The sequence below is a fragment of the Sabethes cyaneus genome, chromosome 3 (genome assembly GCF_943734655.1).
Source record: "Sabethes cyaneus chromosome 3, idSabCyanKW18_F2, whole genome shotgun sequence".
NCBI classification, from domain to species: Eukaryota; Metazoa; Arthropoda; class Insecta; order Diptera; family Culicidae; genus Sabethes; species Sabethes cyaneus.
Genome location: NC_071355.1, coordinates 12,100,288 through 12,116,748, shown reverse-complemented (window position 1 = coordinate 12,116,748; position 16,461 = coordinate 12,100,288). Strand labels below are relative to the sequence as shown.

The window sequence follows — 16,461 nt, the reverse complement described above, 5'->3', positions numbered from 1 at the left end:
AAATAAAAATGAATCTCTGAACTAAAACAGAATTCAATATCATTCCCGATTTACTCCATTCCGACGGTCAAGGATGTGACCGCAAAGAGAGTAGTGAAAATGGGGGCTGGGAACTGTCGGTTCTTTACATTAATGCTAATCAAGAATAGGAATGTAATTTCATCCGCTCCTCTTTATTTTCTTTCAAATTTAATACACATTTGTTCTATAAGAAGATTCATAATAAAATACCTTTTATTAATAATTGATCGTCAGTATATAATTAGCTATAAATAGTATCAAAAGAAATTATTCTTTTGATAGCTTTTATTATGAAATATAGCTGTTTAGGATCTTCAGTTGCAGAGGCTGTTTCTTCCTCTCAGTGCTAATAAACACGATTCAAAGTTCATTGTGTTTCGAAGTCATCTTCTAGTACCATTTTAGCAGTTTGTTGTCTTATCATTCCTAGTCACTCCTAAACCGTCTTACACCCATCAAACTAGTCTGAAGACGGTCATATCTTTAAGTTGGGCTGATTGCTCGAACTAGATATGCTGTCTTCGACTAGGTTCAAACGAAGAACTAAACCAAGTCTTTTTAAAAGTATTCAGTTAAATCAGTCGCTAGAATTTTTTTTAATACAGGGCGTATAAATTGTATTCATTGAATGAACAAAAAAAAATAAACATACATTCCCCTTATGCCGATCACAGATAATCTAAATTTGCATCGTACGCTGCGCCCTCCTTTACTACCGCGTGTGGCTTTTGGCAGCAAATCTTTGGAACTAGAGGTAGGCCTACAACTTAACCATCTGGAATCACATGCGTTCACTGGACAATATTAATCTCAACAGCAAGAACCTAATGCAGTAGTAAAGCGGTTCGCTACGTTTTAGGTTTAAAATCGCGTGTACAGTAAATATTCGTGTTAAAGATAAAGGAAATGATCACAGGGAAAAAGTCGTCTCATCAATACTGGTTTTTCTATTGGATGGGGGCCAACTGCAACTCGAGCAAACAAACAAAAAAAAAACCTCGTTACTTATTTCCACCGGAAACGGCAGCCTGCGTTTCCCTTCTAAACGTAATAGTCATATATCCTAAACTGTCGCCTATAGTAATAGTTACCGCTGCGAGCGGGATTTGCTCCTCTGTTCTGGAAGTAAGAGAACGAAACAAAACAGGAAGAAAGAGAACACAAATAGAATTACACAGTCTAGCACTAGCGCGAAGCGGAAAAGCAGCGGTACAATTGCTATTGGCTTTTGCGTTTTTTTTTTTTCGTTCAGCTAGCTCACGGGAAGCGTAGTTTGTTAGGTTGTGCATGCTTTTAATACAAAACTTTTGCAAGTTGTGCGGCTGAAATCCATCCAAAGGAATATTTCTTCGCCGCTAATTCCTAAAATAACGGCATAATTTAAAGAGGAAAAGCATGAAAATTATAAGAATAAGCAGTTGAATAAGCATTTACATTGCAAAGTAATTGTTAACATTTTTATTTGTTTTCAGCCGAAGAAATATTCCTTTGTGAAAATGTTTGATAGGCTGATCCTACATTTTAGATCACTTTTGTGATTCTTAAGGTAGCTCAAATTGACTAACGTTGGTAGAAAAATATCAGCGTATTCCTGACGGTGGTGGTACAATACGGAAGTCAGCACCTTTTAAGTCAGGTAAATGTCAATCGCAATATTAATAACACGACGGATAGTAGTAAACACACGCACACACAAGATGCTGAATTATCATCACAAGCGCCTTCGCAGATACTTTTACGGGAAAAGAAACTGCTCTAGCAACCGGTAGGAAACTGTACTAAACCGTGGTGTTTGTCGACGCGGAGGAAGACGACACTGCGGCTAGTGCACCCATCGACGACGATGGGACACCGCCACCGACTGCTCCGCCGGCGCTAGCGGAGGAGAAATTATTCGGAATGGCGACCACGCAGGCTCCTGCGCGGCTATAATTGACCGGTGCGATTTGCTGCCACTCATTGCTCTCCGTATCGTACTGTTCGACCGTTTTCAGATATTGGTTGCCATCGTAGCCACCGACCGCAATCAGCCAATCACCGAGAACACTCACGCCGATCGCGTCCCGTCCGACGCTGAGTGAGGCAATCTACGGTAGAAAAAAACCAAACCGGTGTGATAATGTTTCGAACGGTGTGCAGGGCCACCGATTTGCCCGAATAGCTTACCAAAGTCCACGTATCCGTTGTAGGATCATACCGTTCTACGGTTTCCGTTCTACACACGGCCGGATTGCTTGCCGGACAATCATGACCGCCCAGGGCATACAGAAAACCATTCAAGACACCTACCTACAGAACAAGTTGACGACGAACAAGAAAATAACAGAGATTTTAGCTGAATGTGCTGTAACATTTCTTCTTGCGATATGTTTCAATGTCAGCCTAATAGCAAGTGGCGAAACAATTTTGATGCTTCCTGCTGATTGCAGTAAAATACCTTCCAAATTTTGATTGAGTTAGCAATTAACAGTCATATGACTATTAACCTTCGACACAATTTAATTAAGCTGATTAAAAAACCGTCCATGACCGCGTGGTCTGAAGAAAAAAACACTAATTAACTTACCCCTACTCCGCCTCGTCGCTTATTCATTGGTGCACGCAGCGTCCACTTGTTCGTATGAGGATCGTAGCATTCCACAGTTCGGTGACAAACGCTGCCATCTCTTCCGCCTGAAACGAAACATCCGTCAGCGATCACTTTCTTTCTAACCAATTTCGTTCGTAAAAATACCGATAACAAACAATCGTCCACCAAGCACCGCAACGCCGGCAGTCGATCTCATGGATGCCATCGGTGCCACGTAACTCCAGGTTCGAGCAGCCGGATCCCATCGTTCCACCGTCGCCAGATAGCTCCATCCATCGTGACCACCCACTGCGTACAAAGGGCCTTCCAGGAAGGCTACTCCCAAACCGTGTCTGCGATTCAGTAAAATAAATATGATTTTTTCTTATCAACTTAAAAAAGGAACAACAAACCTAGGCGTTCCCATCGGTGGTACTATCGAACCCCAAGTCATAGTGGTCAAATCGAAGCACTCCACGGTGTTCAGCGTTTTTAAGCCGTCCCTTCCACCAACGATTATCAGCTTATCATCCATTACAGCTACTCCAAACTGAAGCCTTCGGGCCGGCATATTCTTCAGCAGTGTCCACTTGTTCAGCCGAGGTTCGTAACTTTCTATACTGTAAGTGGCAGGAAAAGTTTATTGCATACGAAATTCAGTAAAAGCTAAAGCTTCTGCCTACCTAATAGCTCCCTTATGTCCATCCATTCCGCCGACGGCCAACAGTTTGCCGATAGTAGACTTCCTTGGTCGGGTTCGTTGTGTCGATATCTGCGATCTTCTGCCGGGGATCAAATGCCACTTGAACGCTTCCATCACCAGTTGCTGGCACGCGTTAGCCCCGCACAGAGCCTCCACATGGTCGACAATAAACTGCAGAGAAGAGTAACTTCAAACCACTCGACACTCGTCACAGACTATAAAAGGCACTTACCGAAGGTTGCAGCAAAGGCAATCGGATCAAGGCCAACAGTTCGGGAATATATGTCTTTCGGTTTTCGGCGTCAAACTGTATCCAGGCCATCAGGGCATGGAACACTTCCTGCTCGTTAGGAACGTTCAAATCATCACTTTGTAGCAAGTTAGCAAGCTGCACGGAATCCAGCTGGAAAAATTCCTGATTCTTCCAGACTTGCATAAAGTGCTGGCAGGTGTAGGCGGAGGCATCCTTCAGCAGGGCCGTGCATCCTTGCTGTTCGGCGAACAGTGAGAAACCCAAGCAATTGGACGGATGAAGTTGACGGGCAAGAAATGTGCAGCACGCATTCACGATCGTGCTCAACTGCAGGAGGCAGGCCGTTGCCAGGAGCGTTTCGACGTTGTCCTCACGCAGCTCTATCGTTCCGGTGTAGCAGTACTGAATCAGCAGCTGCAGGGCTTCGCCAGACACCTCCTGTAGGGTGATTTCCTCTTGTTGGCTTTCGCGCAGATGACCGGTGAACATGGCACCGAAGTAGGCCGATGAGGCGGACAGTACCAAACGGTGGGCCGGAATGCTGGAAAGAGTTTTGACAGGGGAAGCGTAGATTTGAGGTTAGGATAGAATCTTATATTCCTAGCAAGAAAACTAGCTTTGATTAAATCAGTTCCAGCTATGAGGAACGCGTAATGAAATTTCTAAATGATAAGCAGCTTTACGAAAATGAAGACGCTACCGGATGCGGAGAAAAATGACACCAATAGAATCAATCTAACTATAAATAAAAGCGAACTAGGTTGCCTTATCTCAGTCCCAAAGCAGTCTCTGTCACTGAAACAGTTTACTCAGACCACACGGCAATCTCATAAGAGCCGCTAGGGCGACCTAAATCTATTGTCAAATCTAGATTTTCTCAAATCCTAAATTTCACTTATTCCTGGCAAGACTGCTACCACATTCATTATAGTGCCGGTATTGCAATAATTAATTCTTAGCTTTCGATTTCATAGTAGAAGATATCGTGTGACTATAAGGACTATAGAAGTAAATTAGTAAAGTGTCATAAATTTTTGCTACTTAAGGTTATCTTCCAGAATCAACTGACAACAGAAGCGTCTTATTTGTTTGACCGTATAAAATCATTCCTGTCACACCATTTGTCCGCGGGAACTTCAGGAACTCGGGCATCCTTCTTACGAAGTACGGGAACTCCGGAGCTAAAATGAAGAGTTCGGCTGAGAATTCCTTGGAAACGTAATCTGACAAAAACTCAGAAATGGAAAAAATAGATTGCCTCTGGGCTTCCTGTAAAGGAGGGACGGACTCAGTCTGACTCCGTACCACGTAAAAGACCACGAGGATTGGAGCTGCCTAGCAGTGGGGAAAAGCCGGTCCTCAAAAAACAGAAGAGAAGTCTATGCCAAAGAGGATCAGCGGTCCGCTGGCATTGAATCCTGATAATCAGGTCACCCATGGGGCCAGTAGTACCAAACATGTGATTTCTCAAGACGGCCAAAGTGCGATCTAATCAGATTCTTTGCTTCGAGTTGAATCTGTCAAGTCCATGGATCTTGACAATCTGGCAGTACCAGCGCCGAGCGGAATCAAAGTAGTGGTTGCCACAACTGGCCCAGAAAACTCCAGTATGATCCGTAGAAAAGTGGAAAAGGCGAGACTATGCAAAGCTAGTTAATCAGCCCACTTCCCAGATCCAAAGCTTCAGGTACTGGTAAAAAGTAAAATGCGGCTTCCATGAGACCCAAACCTCCAGATATTATATCTCTTACAAAACGGCGACTGGAAAATCTATTAAAGCGCTGAACACTAGGCTGCTGCAGATAAACCTCCATCATGTGAAAGCAGCATCTGGCCAAGGGGTTTATCAAAGACGCTGTGAACCTAGCTCTGATTCAAGAGCCCCAAGTCTTCAAAGGAGAAATACAAGGAATTAAAACAAGCATGACTCTCCGAAAACTGCTATTTTAGTCCTCGTAAATCTAATTTGCTTTCCTATTATAGCGCTCGTTAAACGAGACATCGGACGAAGCTTCGTTGTCTGGTCATAGACTTTACTTTCGAATGGGTCGGTGGTCCAGTGTCACAGGTCTCATATCGAAATCCTAGGAAAACTAAATGAGATCAGTATGCGAATGAACTTGAATCTAAAAGCGTCACAGCAGGAATTGGTCGGTTCAACAACTAGAGTCAGCATCAAAGGTGCTAAAGGAAACGGTAGTCTCTGCATATAATAGTAATTATACATTGTCCGGCTAGGAATGTTCCCTGGTGGAGCGAAAGGCTTGAATGACTTCGCAAAATATTTCTTTCCAGCAAACCTTTTGAGCTATATAACTTATTAATAAATGAGATAATATGTTGTTTACAAACCGAGAACCACAATCCGAGATTTTCCGACTGGGAACTCTTTAAGCATAAGCTTTAAGAACTCTTTATTCCCAGGGTAGCACGTTAGGACCACTACTGTTTTCTCTGTTTATAAACGATATATCCCGTCTATTACCGTGCGGCAGTAGATTGCTTTATGCGTATGATGTCAAAATCTACATGATCGTTCGCAACTCCGACGATTGTCTGAGACTTGTAGAACTGATTAACCGGTTTTCTGAATGGTGCACTTGCAACTGCATGACTATAAGCATCCCAAAATGTACCGTCATCAGTTTCTCCCGGAAAAAACATACATTGGTATACGACTACCGCATCAATGATCAAGTCATGCAACGTGGTGACAGGGTTACTGATCTCAGAGTTATTTTGGATGAGCAAATAACGTTTAGACAACATTACGAGATGATCATCAGCAAAGCAACTCGGCAACTGGGAATGGTATTAAGTATTGGCAAAGAATTTCAAGACCCTGGAACATTGCGCGCTTTATACTGTTCGCTGGTTCGTTTCATTTTAGAAACAAGCTGCGCTGTATAGGACCGCCACTATGACTACTGGTCCCAACGAATTAAAAGAATTCAGAAACGCTTCGTCAGGAAAATTTGCCATATGCTGCCTTTGAGGAGTCCCAAAAGTCTACCATCTTACGAAAACCTATGTAGTCTAATTGGCATTACCTCACTTGAACAACGGCGGAAAGATATCATCGCTAGTATGGCACACAAGATACTAGTGGGGATATACGATAGCCCTGCTGTACTTTCCTCACTCCAACTGTATTGCCCTTTGCGCCCTCAACGACATCAACAGCTTTTACGTATAGTAACACACCGTACCAACTATGGCCTGCATGAGGCAATTCGACATTTGGCAGTAGAATACAATCGTAGTAGACTACTTTTTGACTTTTAATACTTGACCAATTGTAATTGTAGGTGTATATATGGAATCTAGTGTGATAGGGTTTTTTTCTAATTTCGTCGTACCGTTTTAAAATCCGTCCATCAAAATTTTCCATCGTCCGGATTAAAAATCACAACAATGTTTACGAAGCTAACGCGCATGCATTTGTGTAGGACGGCATGACAAATGTTATTCTACACAATTTCTGCAGGTCAGGCAAGTTTTCCTGGCTGGAGAATAACGACAATGCCTTGCGTGAGTTATTTTCATTTATGAATGACGGAAATTAAAGCAATTAGTCGACATTGTCTTCTTCGTCGCACAAAAAAACGTAGGAAATTTGGCTGGTAGGACTTCTTTAATGATAAAAAGCATTTAAATAGATCTCAGCTCATTTTGATTGATCGCGTATGATAGACAACAAAGTAAATTATTAGGGAATAACTAGTTTTGCATTGTGTGTCATAAAAATGCTGATATTTTTAATAATTTGTGTTCGATAGGACGGGAATAGGCAATTACGACGATGTAGCAACATACCCTATGTAATGTAATATGCTATTTGCTATTGTCATAAAATGTATTTAAGGTTAAGAAAAGATGCTGGGTTTTTATGCCTCTTTGAGGATGCGTGATTTGGGCATTTTCAAGGCGGGTTTTCCCAGCCAGAATTTCATTTAGACTAATAAGTCGGTTGAAATTATTCAATAAATATCAATATCAATATATAAGCATAGGATACCGCCCGTGTGCTGCTACTCCGTTATTGACCAGGACCAATGAAAATTGCAAAATGATGGCTGGAAAAAGCATACTTGGAGATTTTCCTACTGGGAACTCTGAGGAGAAACTCGTGACGAAATTTCAAGGATTCGAACCGACGATTGAGTCTTCAATCGACTTGGATGTGGTTGTATATGTCACGACATCTCTAATTGTGGAAGCTTTTCAGGTAGCTTGCCCGCTAAAAACTATTAAGACAACTAGAGGAATACCATGGTGGAGCTTTCATCTCGCGGAACTAAAGAAGCAATGCAGGAGAGCCTGGAATAGACGGCGTAGGCCCGGAAAGCCTATGCAAAGGCCCTAGGATTTTCTGGACACACGAGCTGGCACAGTTTCTGCAGTAACGTTTCCAGTTTCGGCGAGGCAAGACGACTTGCCTAAAATACTATCAAAATCGAAAGATTATCAGATTAATAACATGCGAAGTACGAACGGTGAATATTCGAATGAAATCGTGGAATGTCTCTTTTATGTCACTTTCCAGGTTGTGTGAAGCCTGAAGCTCGAAAAGATCTAGAAATCGTTTTATTTGACTTAGACTCATGGGTTTTCGCTCGGAGACTTGTCACAATTGAAGCGATTGAGTGGGACGTGAACAGCTTCTGTCCATACAAACCTCCTGGAACAGATGGATTCTACTGCAGAAAGGATTTAAATACTTCAAACACAGTCTGAAAAGGATGTTTGTGTGTAGTATTGCTATTGGGTACACTTAGTGACGTGAAATTACAATTAAATTTAAATTTATAGAAGGACGCGCGACATAAGAGCAAGCAAAAAGTTTTAGACCAATCAGTTTAACATCTTTCTTGCTTAAATCACTTAAGCGGATTGTTGACCACCACATCCGCGAAACAAGATTAGTAGAAGTTCCTCTTCATTCAGCACAACATGCTTATTAAAGTGGCAAGTCTAGAACCACTTTATTGCATGATGTAGTGAGTGAAACTGAGGCTGCTTTTTCACGAAAGGAATCTTGCTTAGGAACTTTTTGGGATATTGAAGGCGCGTCTGGTAACGTATCTTTCGCCTCCAATTTGGAGGCTGCTCGTCATCATAATGTGCCTTCAATAATTATATAGTGTATAGAACATATGCTTAGCAACTGATTGCTTTGCTTTTTTCGTCGTTACGGCAAGCAAGCATTTGGAAGCAAACTGTTTGTGGATGTCCTCAAGGTGGCGTTCTCTCGCCTCGTTTATGGAACTTTCTGGCGGATGGCCTACTGAGGAAACTCAATGGTGCGTACTTTTCCAAATAGGACTTTCTAAATTGACTTTCCTACATGGAAAGGAAAATTTCCGATTATGTAATCTATTATGCCGACGGTTTCTTGTACGAAGGTCGCATGGGTGCTGGTTTTTACTGCCGTCAACTGGAATTGGACGAATCCTATTCGTTGGGTAGTTACTGCAAGCGATTTTCAAGCAGAAATCTTTGCAATTATGTGCGATGCTCAGGTTGAACTTTAGAAAGAACTGATAGGCAAGATTATATACCTCTGTTCTGATACCCAAGTCTCTATAAAAGCACTTTGTGCGGCTACTAGAAGAACTAATCTTTCTGAATGCCGACCATCTGGTTTGGGTTCCTGGTCATTCCGGTAGAACCGGAAATGAATTGGCTGATGAACCAGCAATATCTGGAGCAGAAAAGAGTGTTTTCGCTCCAGAACCTGCTTAACCCATTGCGGAATGTTGGATAAAACAAAAGATTCAATCTTGGTTTTCATCTGGATATGAACGTTATTGGAAAAATCTTGAAAATTGCCGTCAAACGAAAAGTGTCATTGTTAAGCCTTGTGACAATGTGGCGATATTTCTTTTGCAGCAGTCTAAGCTGAATTGTTGTGTTCTGGTCACTGCAAACTTAATTACCATATAGCTACGACTCAGCGAGCTGAATCTTTTCATTGTCCTGCAGTAGCACAATTGCGTCATAAGATCTTTGGATCCTACATCTTAAATGATTAGGATTTTAGGAAACTGAAATTGCGAGACATTGTGATTGTCTCTTACCGAAAGCGGTATAAAGTTGTAGGGTCTCTTTATTTTGCGTACACCTCCCAGAGAGTGTACTATTGGGGTATAAAATGGGGAAGGCAAATGACGAAGCGTCCAACATAGCTCCAGCCATCCCAAGCCCCTACTTAGCACCTCCACGTGGGCTTACCCGGTAATGCTCTATTGAGTAGCCAAGCTAGGAGGTGCGATGCTGGGTAGTTCCCGGCTGCCGGATCTCAAAACTGCGGGTTTGGGTGACGGCTGAGCCACACGACCTTGTTGGTAAGCTTAATATAAGTTATTTTAATTATTTGTTTCGTTTTCTGGCCTGAAAAAAGTTTAAATAATGCTCATGGTAGAGCTGGCTCCCAAAATACCGGTAATACCGGTAAAATACCGGTATTGGCAAAATTTTCCGAGTTGAAGCAAATGTTGGTGTTTTTCAGAAAAAAACCTTCAAATTTCAAAATTTCTACTTAGCAAAGTAGAATTTCAACAGAAACAACATGCTTAGAAATACCTATGTTTCTAATACCAGAAAGGATTTTGTTGAAAAGCTTTTTCCGCTTCCGTCGAAGCCTGACGAATGGTTCAAAGTGCGTTAAATATCATTGAACGTTTTCAAAGAGCTCAGTGCTTATGTTAATTCACTGATGGTACAAAGTTCTTTTCCATCATCGACAAACCTGATCGTCATTCAAAAGCGTAAACTTCTTTATCAGCATTTGCCGGTACCATCTTTTCTATGTTATCAATCCCATTTGTCGCAGTCGCAATTAACCGCTTTAAAATTTTGTCAGCTTGACTAATCAACGTAGCTCTTGAAACTTCCAAATATACTAAAGTCTTTATCTTTACTTACAAATTCTTTGACGGCAAAATTGTTCAAGAAAGCGAGTAGATTCCCGTATTCCGATTGTTTTTCCTGGGTTCGTTCTTTGGGAACTTCGAAAAATTCAATTGCAATATCTAAGATCTGAGGTTTGAATATCAGGTTGTTCCAACATGAATTGAACATCGCGCTAGATGCGGGGCACGATCTTCAATAAATCTAGCCAATTTATATGTTTCGCTGACGACGTGGATATTGTCGGAAGGACTTTCCAGGTGGTTGCTGAACAATATACCAAACTGAAACGTGAAGCAGTGAAGGTTGGATTAGTGGCGAATACGTCTGAACCAAGTACCTGATAGAAGGAGGAACGTGATTGAACTCGCATAGGCAATAGTGTGGTAGTCGACGGAGACGAGTTCGAAAAAGTCCGTCGCATCAGGATAAGTAAGTAACGTGAAATGAAGCATTATCTACGTGCAACGTCTGCCTGATACAATAAGCCAAATTGGCAGCGAAGATAAGTTCCAGAGCCGCTTAAACAAGTCGCTAGTAATATTTCGTATTACCTTTCAAATCAACGTTTTGCATAGCCCTTGCTCATTAAGTAACCTATTCAGCATTAATAGTAAGCTATTTTTTGACTCAAATGATGCAACTGTATTCCATTCGAAGAACTGCTGGTGAGATTGTTCTATTTTTGTCCATATATCTTCATGTAATGTATCTTCATATAACACATATATTATTACGTTGCCATATACCATCATTCGCCTCTATTCTACATACCGATCGGAGCCAGCCGGATGCGATCAGAAATTACGCTTCGATCGGAATACAACGTATGCTATAACACACGTCGATCGGGACATTTCTGATCGGAACAGGCCCGATCGGAACGTAGAATCGAGGCGATTATCGTAAAGGGGAAGGAGCATCAGGGTGTCGAATAAATCGAAGACTGGATAAGGGATGTGGTAACCAGCCCAAGTCATATAAGGTCGGAGAGGATTTTGACGCGCCCTTCTAGCACACAAATCATCACGCAAGATAAGTTTGCACGGCGAAGTTATGTATAAATTAGAGATAAATTAGATTCTGCAGTAATTCTACTTGCTTACATTGGAAAACCCTTGAGGTGATGGTGGCTACCCCATACATACATACATGCATACACACATACACCTCCCAGAGAGTGTACTATTGATAAGGTAACTACCAAGGATTGCAGTATCCCCTTGGGGGTCCAAAAATCACTCGGTATATGTTGTGTTGCCAAAATTCTCTGATCCACTCTCTCTTGCTGAACGTGCTAACTCCGTAATGCGTGGACAATTCTTCTTCAAACTTGGCACACAGGCATTAGGGATTAGGGCATTAGGGAATCAGCACTGGGAAATTGACAGAAGGGTAGGAATGCCTAACAAGGGGGGAGAGATCTAAATAAGTAAAAGGGATTGCGTTTCTTGCAACTGATTTTGAGAAAAGACGGGGGTGCCACCGAGGAGGAATATATGGTAAATAAACCTTTGTTTCGTTTCCATTACAGCGATTTTCATTGAGCAAACCGATGCATTATTAGCTACGTGACAGAAGAGGGCCCTGACTGGGAAAGGAACCAACATGTAGGGAGACGAGGAACGTGAGTATGAATATATGTTGCGCTATAACTCCGAAACTTCTGCACTGTTCTTCATCAAACGTCGTTTGTCAAGCACATGTTTTTTGGCATAAAAGAATCAGCACCGGTGGGTTGCCAGAAGAAGGAGACGGTCTCTTACCAGGGGAAAGAAAGGTTCGAATGGGTAAAGGAATATGCTTCTCTTGCAATAGGGTTGCCACTAAAAAGGGGGAGATTCAAAAACGTAAAAAAGGCTTTGTGTCGATTTATAGGGATTACCGAGTAAAAGACAGATTCACAAGAGGTTGGGAGGCAACGTGAGAGGAACTGACACTATTCCCTTTGTCAGTTGATATATAGTTGACATATTCAAATGAAAAAAAGGCATTTTGTTTCGTGCATTATGAGTTTTTTTTGTTACAAAAACGAAAGACAAATCAGCTAGTATCCATATAAAACCATACATAAAAATGATGTGCCAATAAACTAATCACCTTTATTCTTGTTTACGGCCGTATCCTGCATTCGTACGAATAGTTTGTTTCGAACGAATCGGGAAGCACTATTCTCATATTCGAATGAACAAAAGGAAGGGGCGTTCGAACGTTCGAATTGATTCGAACGAAAACAAGAATACGGATCGTCTTAACTTTCGAACGAATATCATTCGAACGAAAACAAGAATAAGGGTGAATACCTTTGTAAAGATTTAGTAAAAAATTATATCGCACAGAGATTTCAGTTATTGATTACATGCCAGGAAACATGTGTGGGACGCAAAGAAACCAACTTAATTTGTTTTATTATAGGAATTGGTTGCCTCCGGTTGCTTTGATTTGGCACTTGGCAACCGACGCATTGAAGGAAAAATCAAATCGAAAGCACACCGACCATGGATTGCCAAAATCAATGAACAGCAGGTACGTAACTATTTTATTTTACCAAAGCAAAATTCAATTTCCGCACTTTTTGCATTATTCGTACCAAAAAGAAACTATTATCTTTTATCATTGCGCGCATAGAAACGGGTGCGAATTATCGTCTATTGTTTGTACACGTATGAAAATGAAAACGGTGGAAAAGGAAACCGCAAACAAGCAAAATTGGGGGTACTACGCAAACACAAATGGTCTGTCAGCTTTCGTTGTTCCACTTTAAAATACGCACGTACTCCTGCTTTGAAGCCATTCGTCTACTTGATACGGGTTAATTAAATCACCCCGTTGTTGGCTCAGCTAAAATAAAATAAATCCCTAGTAATGGAACTACATATGTTCAGTTTATCGCTAGCGATTTATCGCAGTGCATTTGGTCCATGTACAAACAGTTCTCGTTCTAATCATTTCCCATGCATCGATTTTATCGCTAATTGATGTCGAAAAGCAATAATTAGTGAACCCGCAAAGCTGCAAGGTGTGAAAAATATCAATTAGACTATCGTAAAACACAGGACAAATTTACTACGGTTCTTGCATGATAATCACAGCATTTAACAAGCGTACCGTTTGCAGATCTGGGAGCTAAGCCGAGCTGATTGCGCACCCGTCCGAGGCGCAGAAAGAAAAATTGCCGAGTAATGACACAAATTTGCGTTCTGCCAGCCCAAGTAGCGTCCACTTCGCACAGTAGATATTTATGCGGAATGATTTGCTTCCTGGTTGACCATATAAAGCGCTACATTGTTCGGGTGTAGGTCCAACCGCGTTCCATTCGGGCACTGAAAATGGGTTTCTGTTTCAAATGATAGACCAGGCTATGATTAAGACGATTGCAAACTAGCCATGGTACACGTGGCCGGTATTTTAAATTCTAGAGTAAAGGGGCAGAATGATGAACACGAATTTAAATAGGGTTTAATAGAATGATTTCAACTTTCCTCATGAGTCCAACATGCAGCCGCAAAAGTGCAGTATGCCGATGTGACCGGAAGTCTGGCGGGGTAGCCAAAAGACCCATTAATTCGAAACTTCATTCATTATAAGCAGATATTTTTAAACTTTTAAAGCAAAAAATAAAAACTGAGACCACACTAATAACTGTCTGGTAATTGCGTTATGATTCCAGAAAAGGACGACAGCGATCATCAAGAAGAACGCCTTTGCCTTCCTGTTATGCGAGACACTGCTCTCGTCGCGACGCCGCCTTTTGATTTTGTTCGTAAGTCTTTATTCGTAAACTTGTTCTACGGGTCATAGAACCGCATGACGTAGTATGGTACTATGCTAGCCAGAACAGAACACCGGGACTGACTGACTGAGAGTATGGTACGCATGAGCTCATAACTGTTGTGCGAACTTTAGAGGTGGTACACTAAGCGTAATATCCGCTTGTCTTGTCATCGGCCATATAAGCCAACAAGAGAGGTAATCATAATCGTATATGGAATGGAAGAAACCAAGAAAATAAATGCAGAAAGGGTATAAAAAAGCTGTAGGAAATCTCACCCAAACAAAGACCAACTTGGTGGGGGCCGGCGCGCCCTTCTCCCATCCCCAGCAAAGCAACCGCGCGGCTATCCCACGAGAGAAAGAGCTGTTCAACATTGACATTGACTTACCGTTTACCGTCTAATCCTGCGATCAAGATCACGTCGCACAGCTTCTCGTTCTGCAAATATTCTGCAAGTAAGAAATGAAACGTAGAATGAAAATGTAATTGCTTGTTATTGAAACGTGCTGCACTAATGGGGAAGGAAACGTGAGGAGAAGTGCAAACATGGGTCAATGTTCCTGTTTGAGAGAAAACTATGCGGGATGTAATTCGTTCGCTAAGACAAAATAATATACGCGCTCAGCGCGCTTTGGAGTTTTGTTCAGCAATTTTCAACGAATTAGATTTTGGTAGGTAGGTATTTTTGACTATTTTGCTTTTTTTTATATTTGAAATACTGCTTTACTATCAATTATGTTTAAAATATTTTCTGCAGTTATACCGAATTGAGAATGAAAGTTTATAAAAAAATCGTTTTACCGAAGCAACTTTTATATTTGTTGGTGAGTTCATAAAATTGCGGAAACAGGGCATTCATAGCAATGGGATTCTAAATAAAACTCATGATTTATGGTTGGTAGTTACTTAAATAGTTGTCTCCCAGTTCACTAACCCAATAGAAGAGTTTACTCAACTGTAACTGCGACACAAGGCACATAAACTCCAAGATCATTGCCACAAAGAGTGAAAGTCCGTCCCGTCCGTGAAAAATAACCTGTCGCTATTTTTTTGTTACTCTCGCTTCCCGACAGTCGGGTCACTTACCTTGCATTCGCTTAAGCACCAAGTCTGAGTGCTCTCTGCACCGGAAGAACTCATCCTGGCTGACGGACGAATTGAGACTAGCGAGACTGAAGTGACTTTCATCTGTAACTAAACTTATTCGAGCGCTAGCGCTCGATGTTGGGCTGCCCTTACAGGAAATTTCACTCATGATGTTGTTGTGTATTTTCCGCTTGTGTTCACTCCGATTTGTACACTGAATTCCATTCAAAGCACAGCACTAAACCCTAATGCACTTTTTACACTTGGCTAGTTTTGCTTGCCTTCGATTTCTACTGTGCTGCGAAAATTCACTTGTCCGTTCGCGACGATCTGTGTTTTAAGACTGAACCGCACAACCTAGACTCGTACCTACTCCCTAGTGCTTCTTTGTGTTCTGTTCCTTTGGCAAAGAGGCTGGAATCTCCCAGGAGCTGGCTGTTTCTTTCTTTAGTGGTACCTTCATAGTACAACGACGTTAGAGAAAACCATTATCCGAACGGGCCAGACCGAGACACAACACGATCGCGACACGGGACGGACACAGACAGCGAGGAAATTGCACAAGTTTACGACCCGCGATTCGCACACACAATGAACTTCGTCGTCGATCCGCAAGCCAGGCCAGCAAGCAAGAGGCCCGCAGCAAATCAACGCAAGAAAACAGCTTTTCAAAACTGATGAAGGATTGATGTTTTTTGTTTTCTGTTTTTGCATTCACTCTTGCTTGTTTTGCTAGTTGCAGTTGTGTGAGTGAGGGTGGGTGATGTTGCGATGTGTTTGACAGTTGCTACAGGCAGGCTCTGTTTAGTTGAACAGTACATTGAAATTAAAAATCTCGTATTTGGCATTAAAATTTACTTTCTGTTTTCTGTTCTGTTTTTGAAAACAGCAAGGAAAACAGGGACACAAATAATCAGAAATCAGAACATGGAATATACTAAGCTGAACGTGGCCCAGCAGGGCAAGCTGGCTCAACTTGCAAGGGAATTTGGCCGTCTGAAGGTTGAAATCATGGGGTTGACCGTTGGTCGGATACTGGCGAACATAAGACGTCGTCTGGGCAAGTCCTGCTCTACTCTGGCATACGAGGTGAGAATGCTACTTGAGAAAGAAGAGTTGGATTCCTATACTGAGCCCAGAAG

The 16,461-nt window shown here is 41.9% G+C and overlaps 1 protein-coding gene across 1 annotated transcript; it reads right to left on the bottom strand.

Annotated features, from left to right (window-relative positions):
- Positions 1 to 237: 237 nt before the first annotated feature.
- LOC128741178 (kelch-like protein 5) lies at positions 238 to 15,986 on the bottom strand. The gene is made up of 10 exons (XM_053836795.1): positions 15,320 to 15,986; positions 14,622 to 14,682; positions 3,526 to 4,087; positions 3,274 to 3,464; positions 3,004 to 3,210; positions 2,756 to 2,943; positions 2,588 to 2,694; positions 2,188 to 2,310; positions 1,806 to 2,108; positions 238 to 1,140 (listed from the first exon to the last, which is right to left on the bottom strand). The coding sequence occupies exons 1-10, from the start codon at positions 15,486 to 15,488 to the stop codon at positions 1,063 to 1,065; spliced, it is 1,989 nt and encodes a 662-aa protein (XP_053692770.1). The 5' UTR covers positions 15,489 to 15,986; the 3' UTR covers positions 238 to 1,062.
- Positions 15,987 to 16,461: the final 475 nt, after the last annotated feature.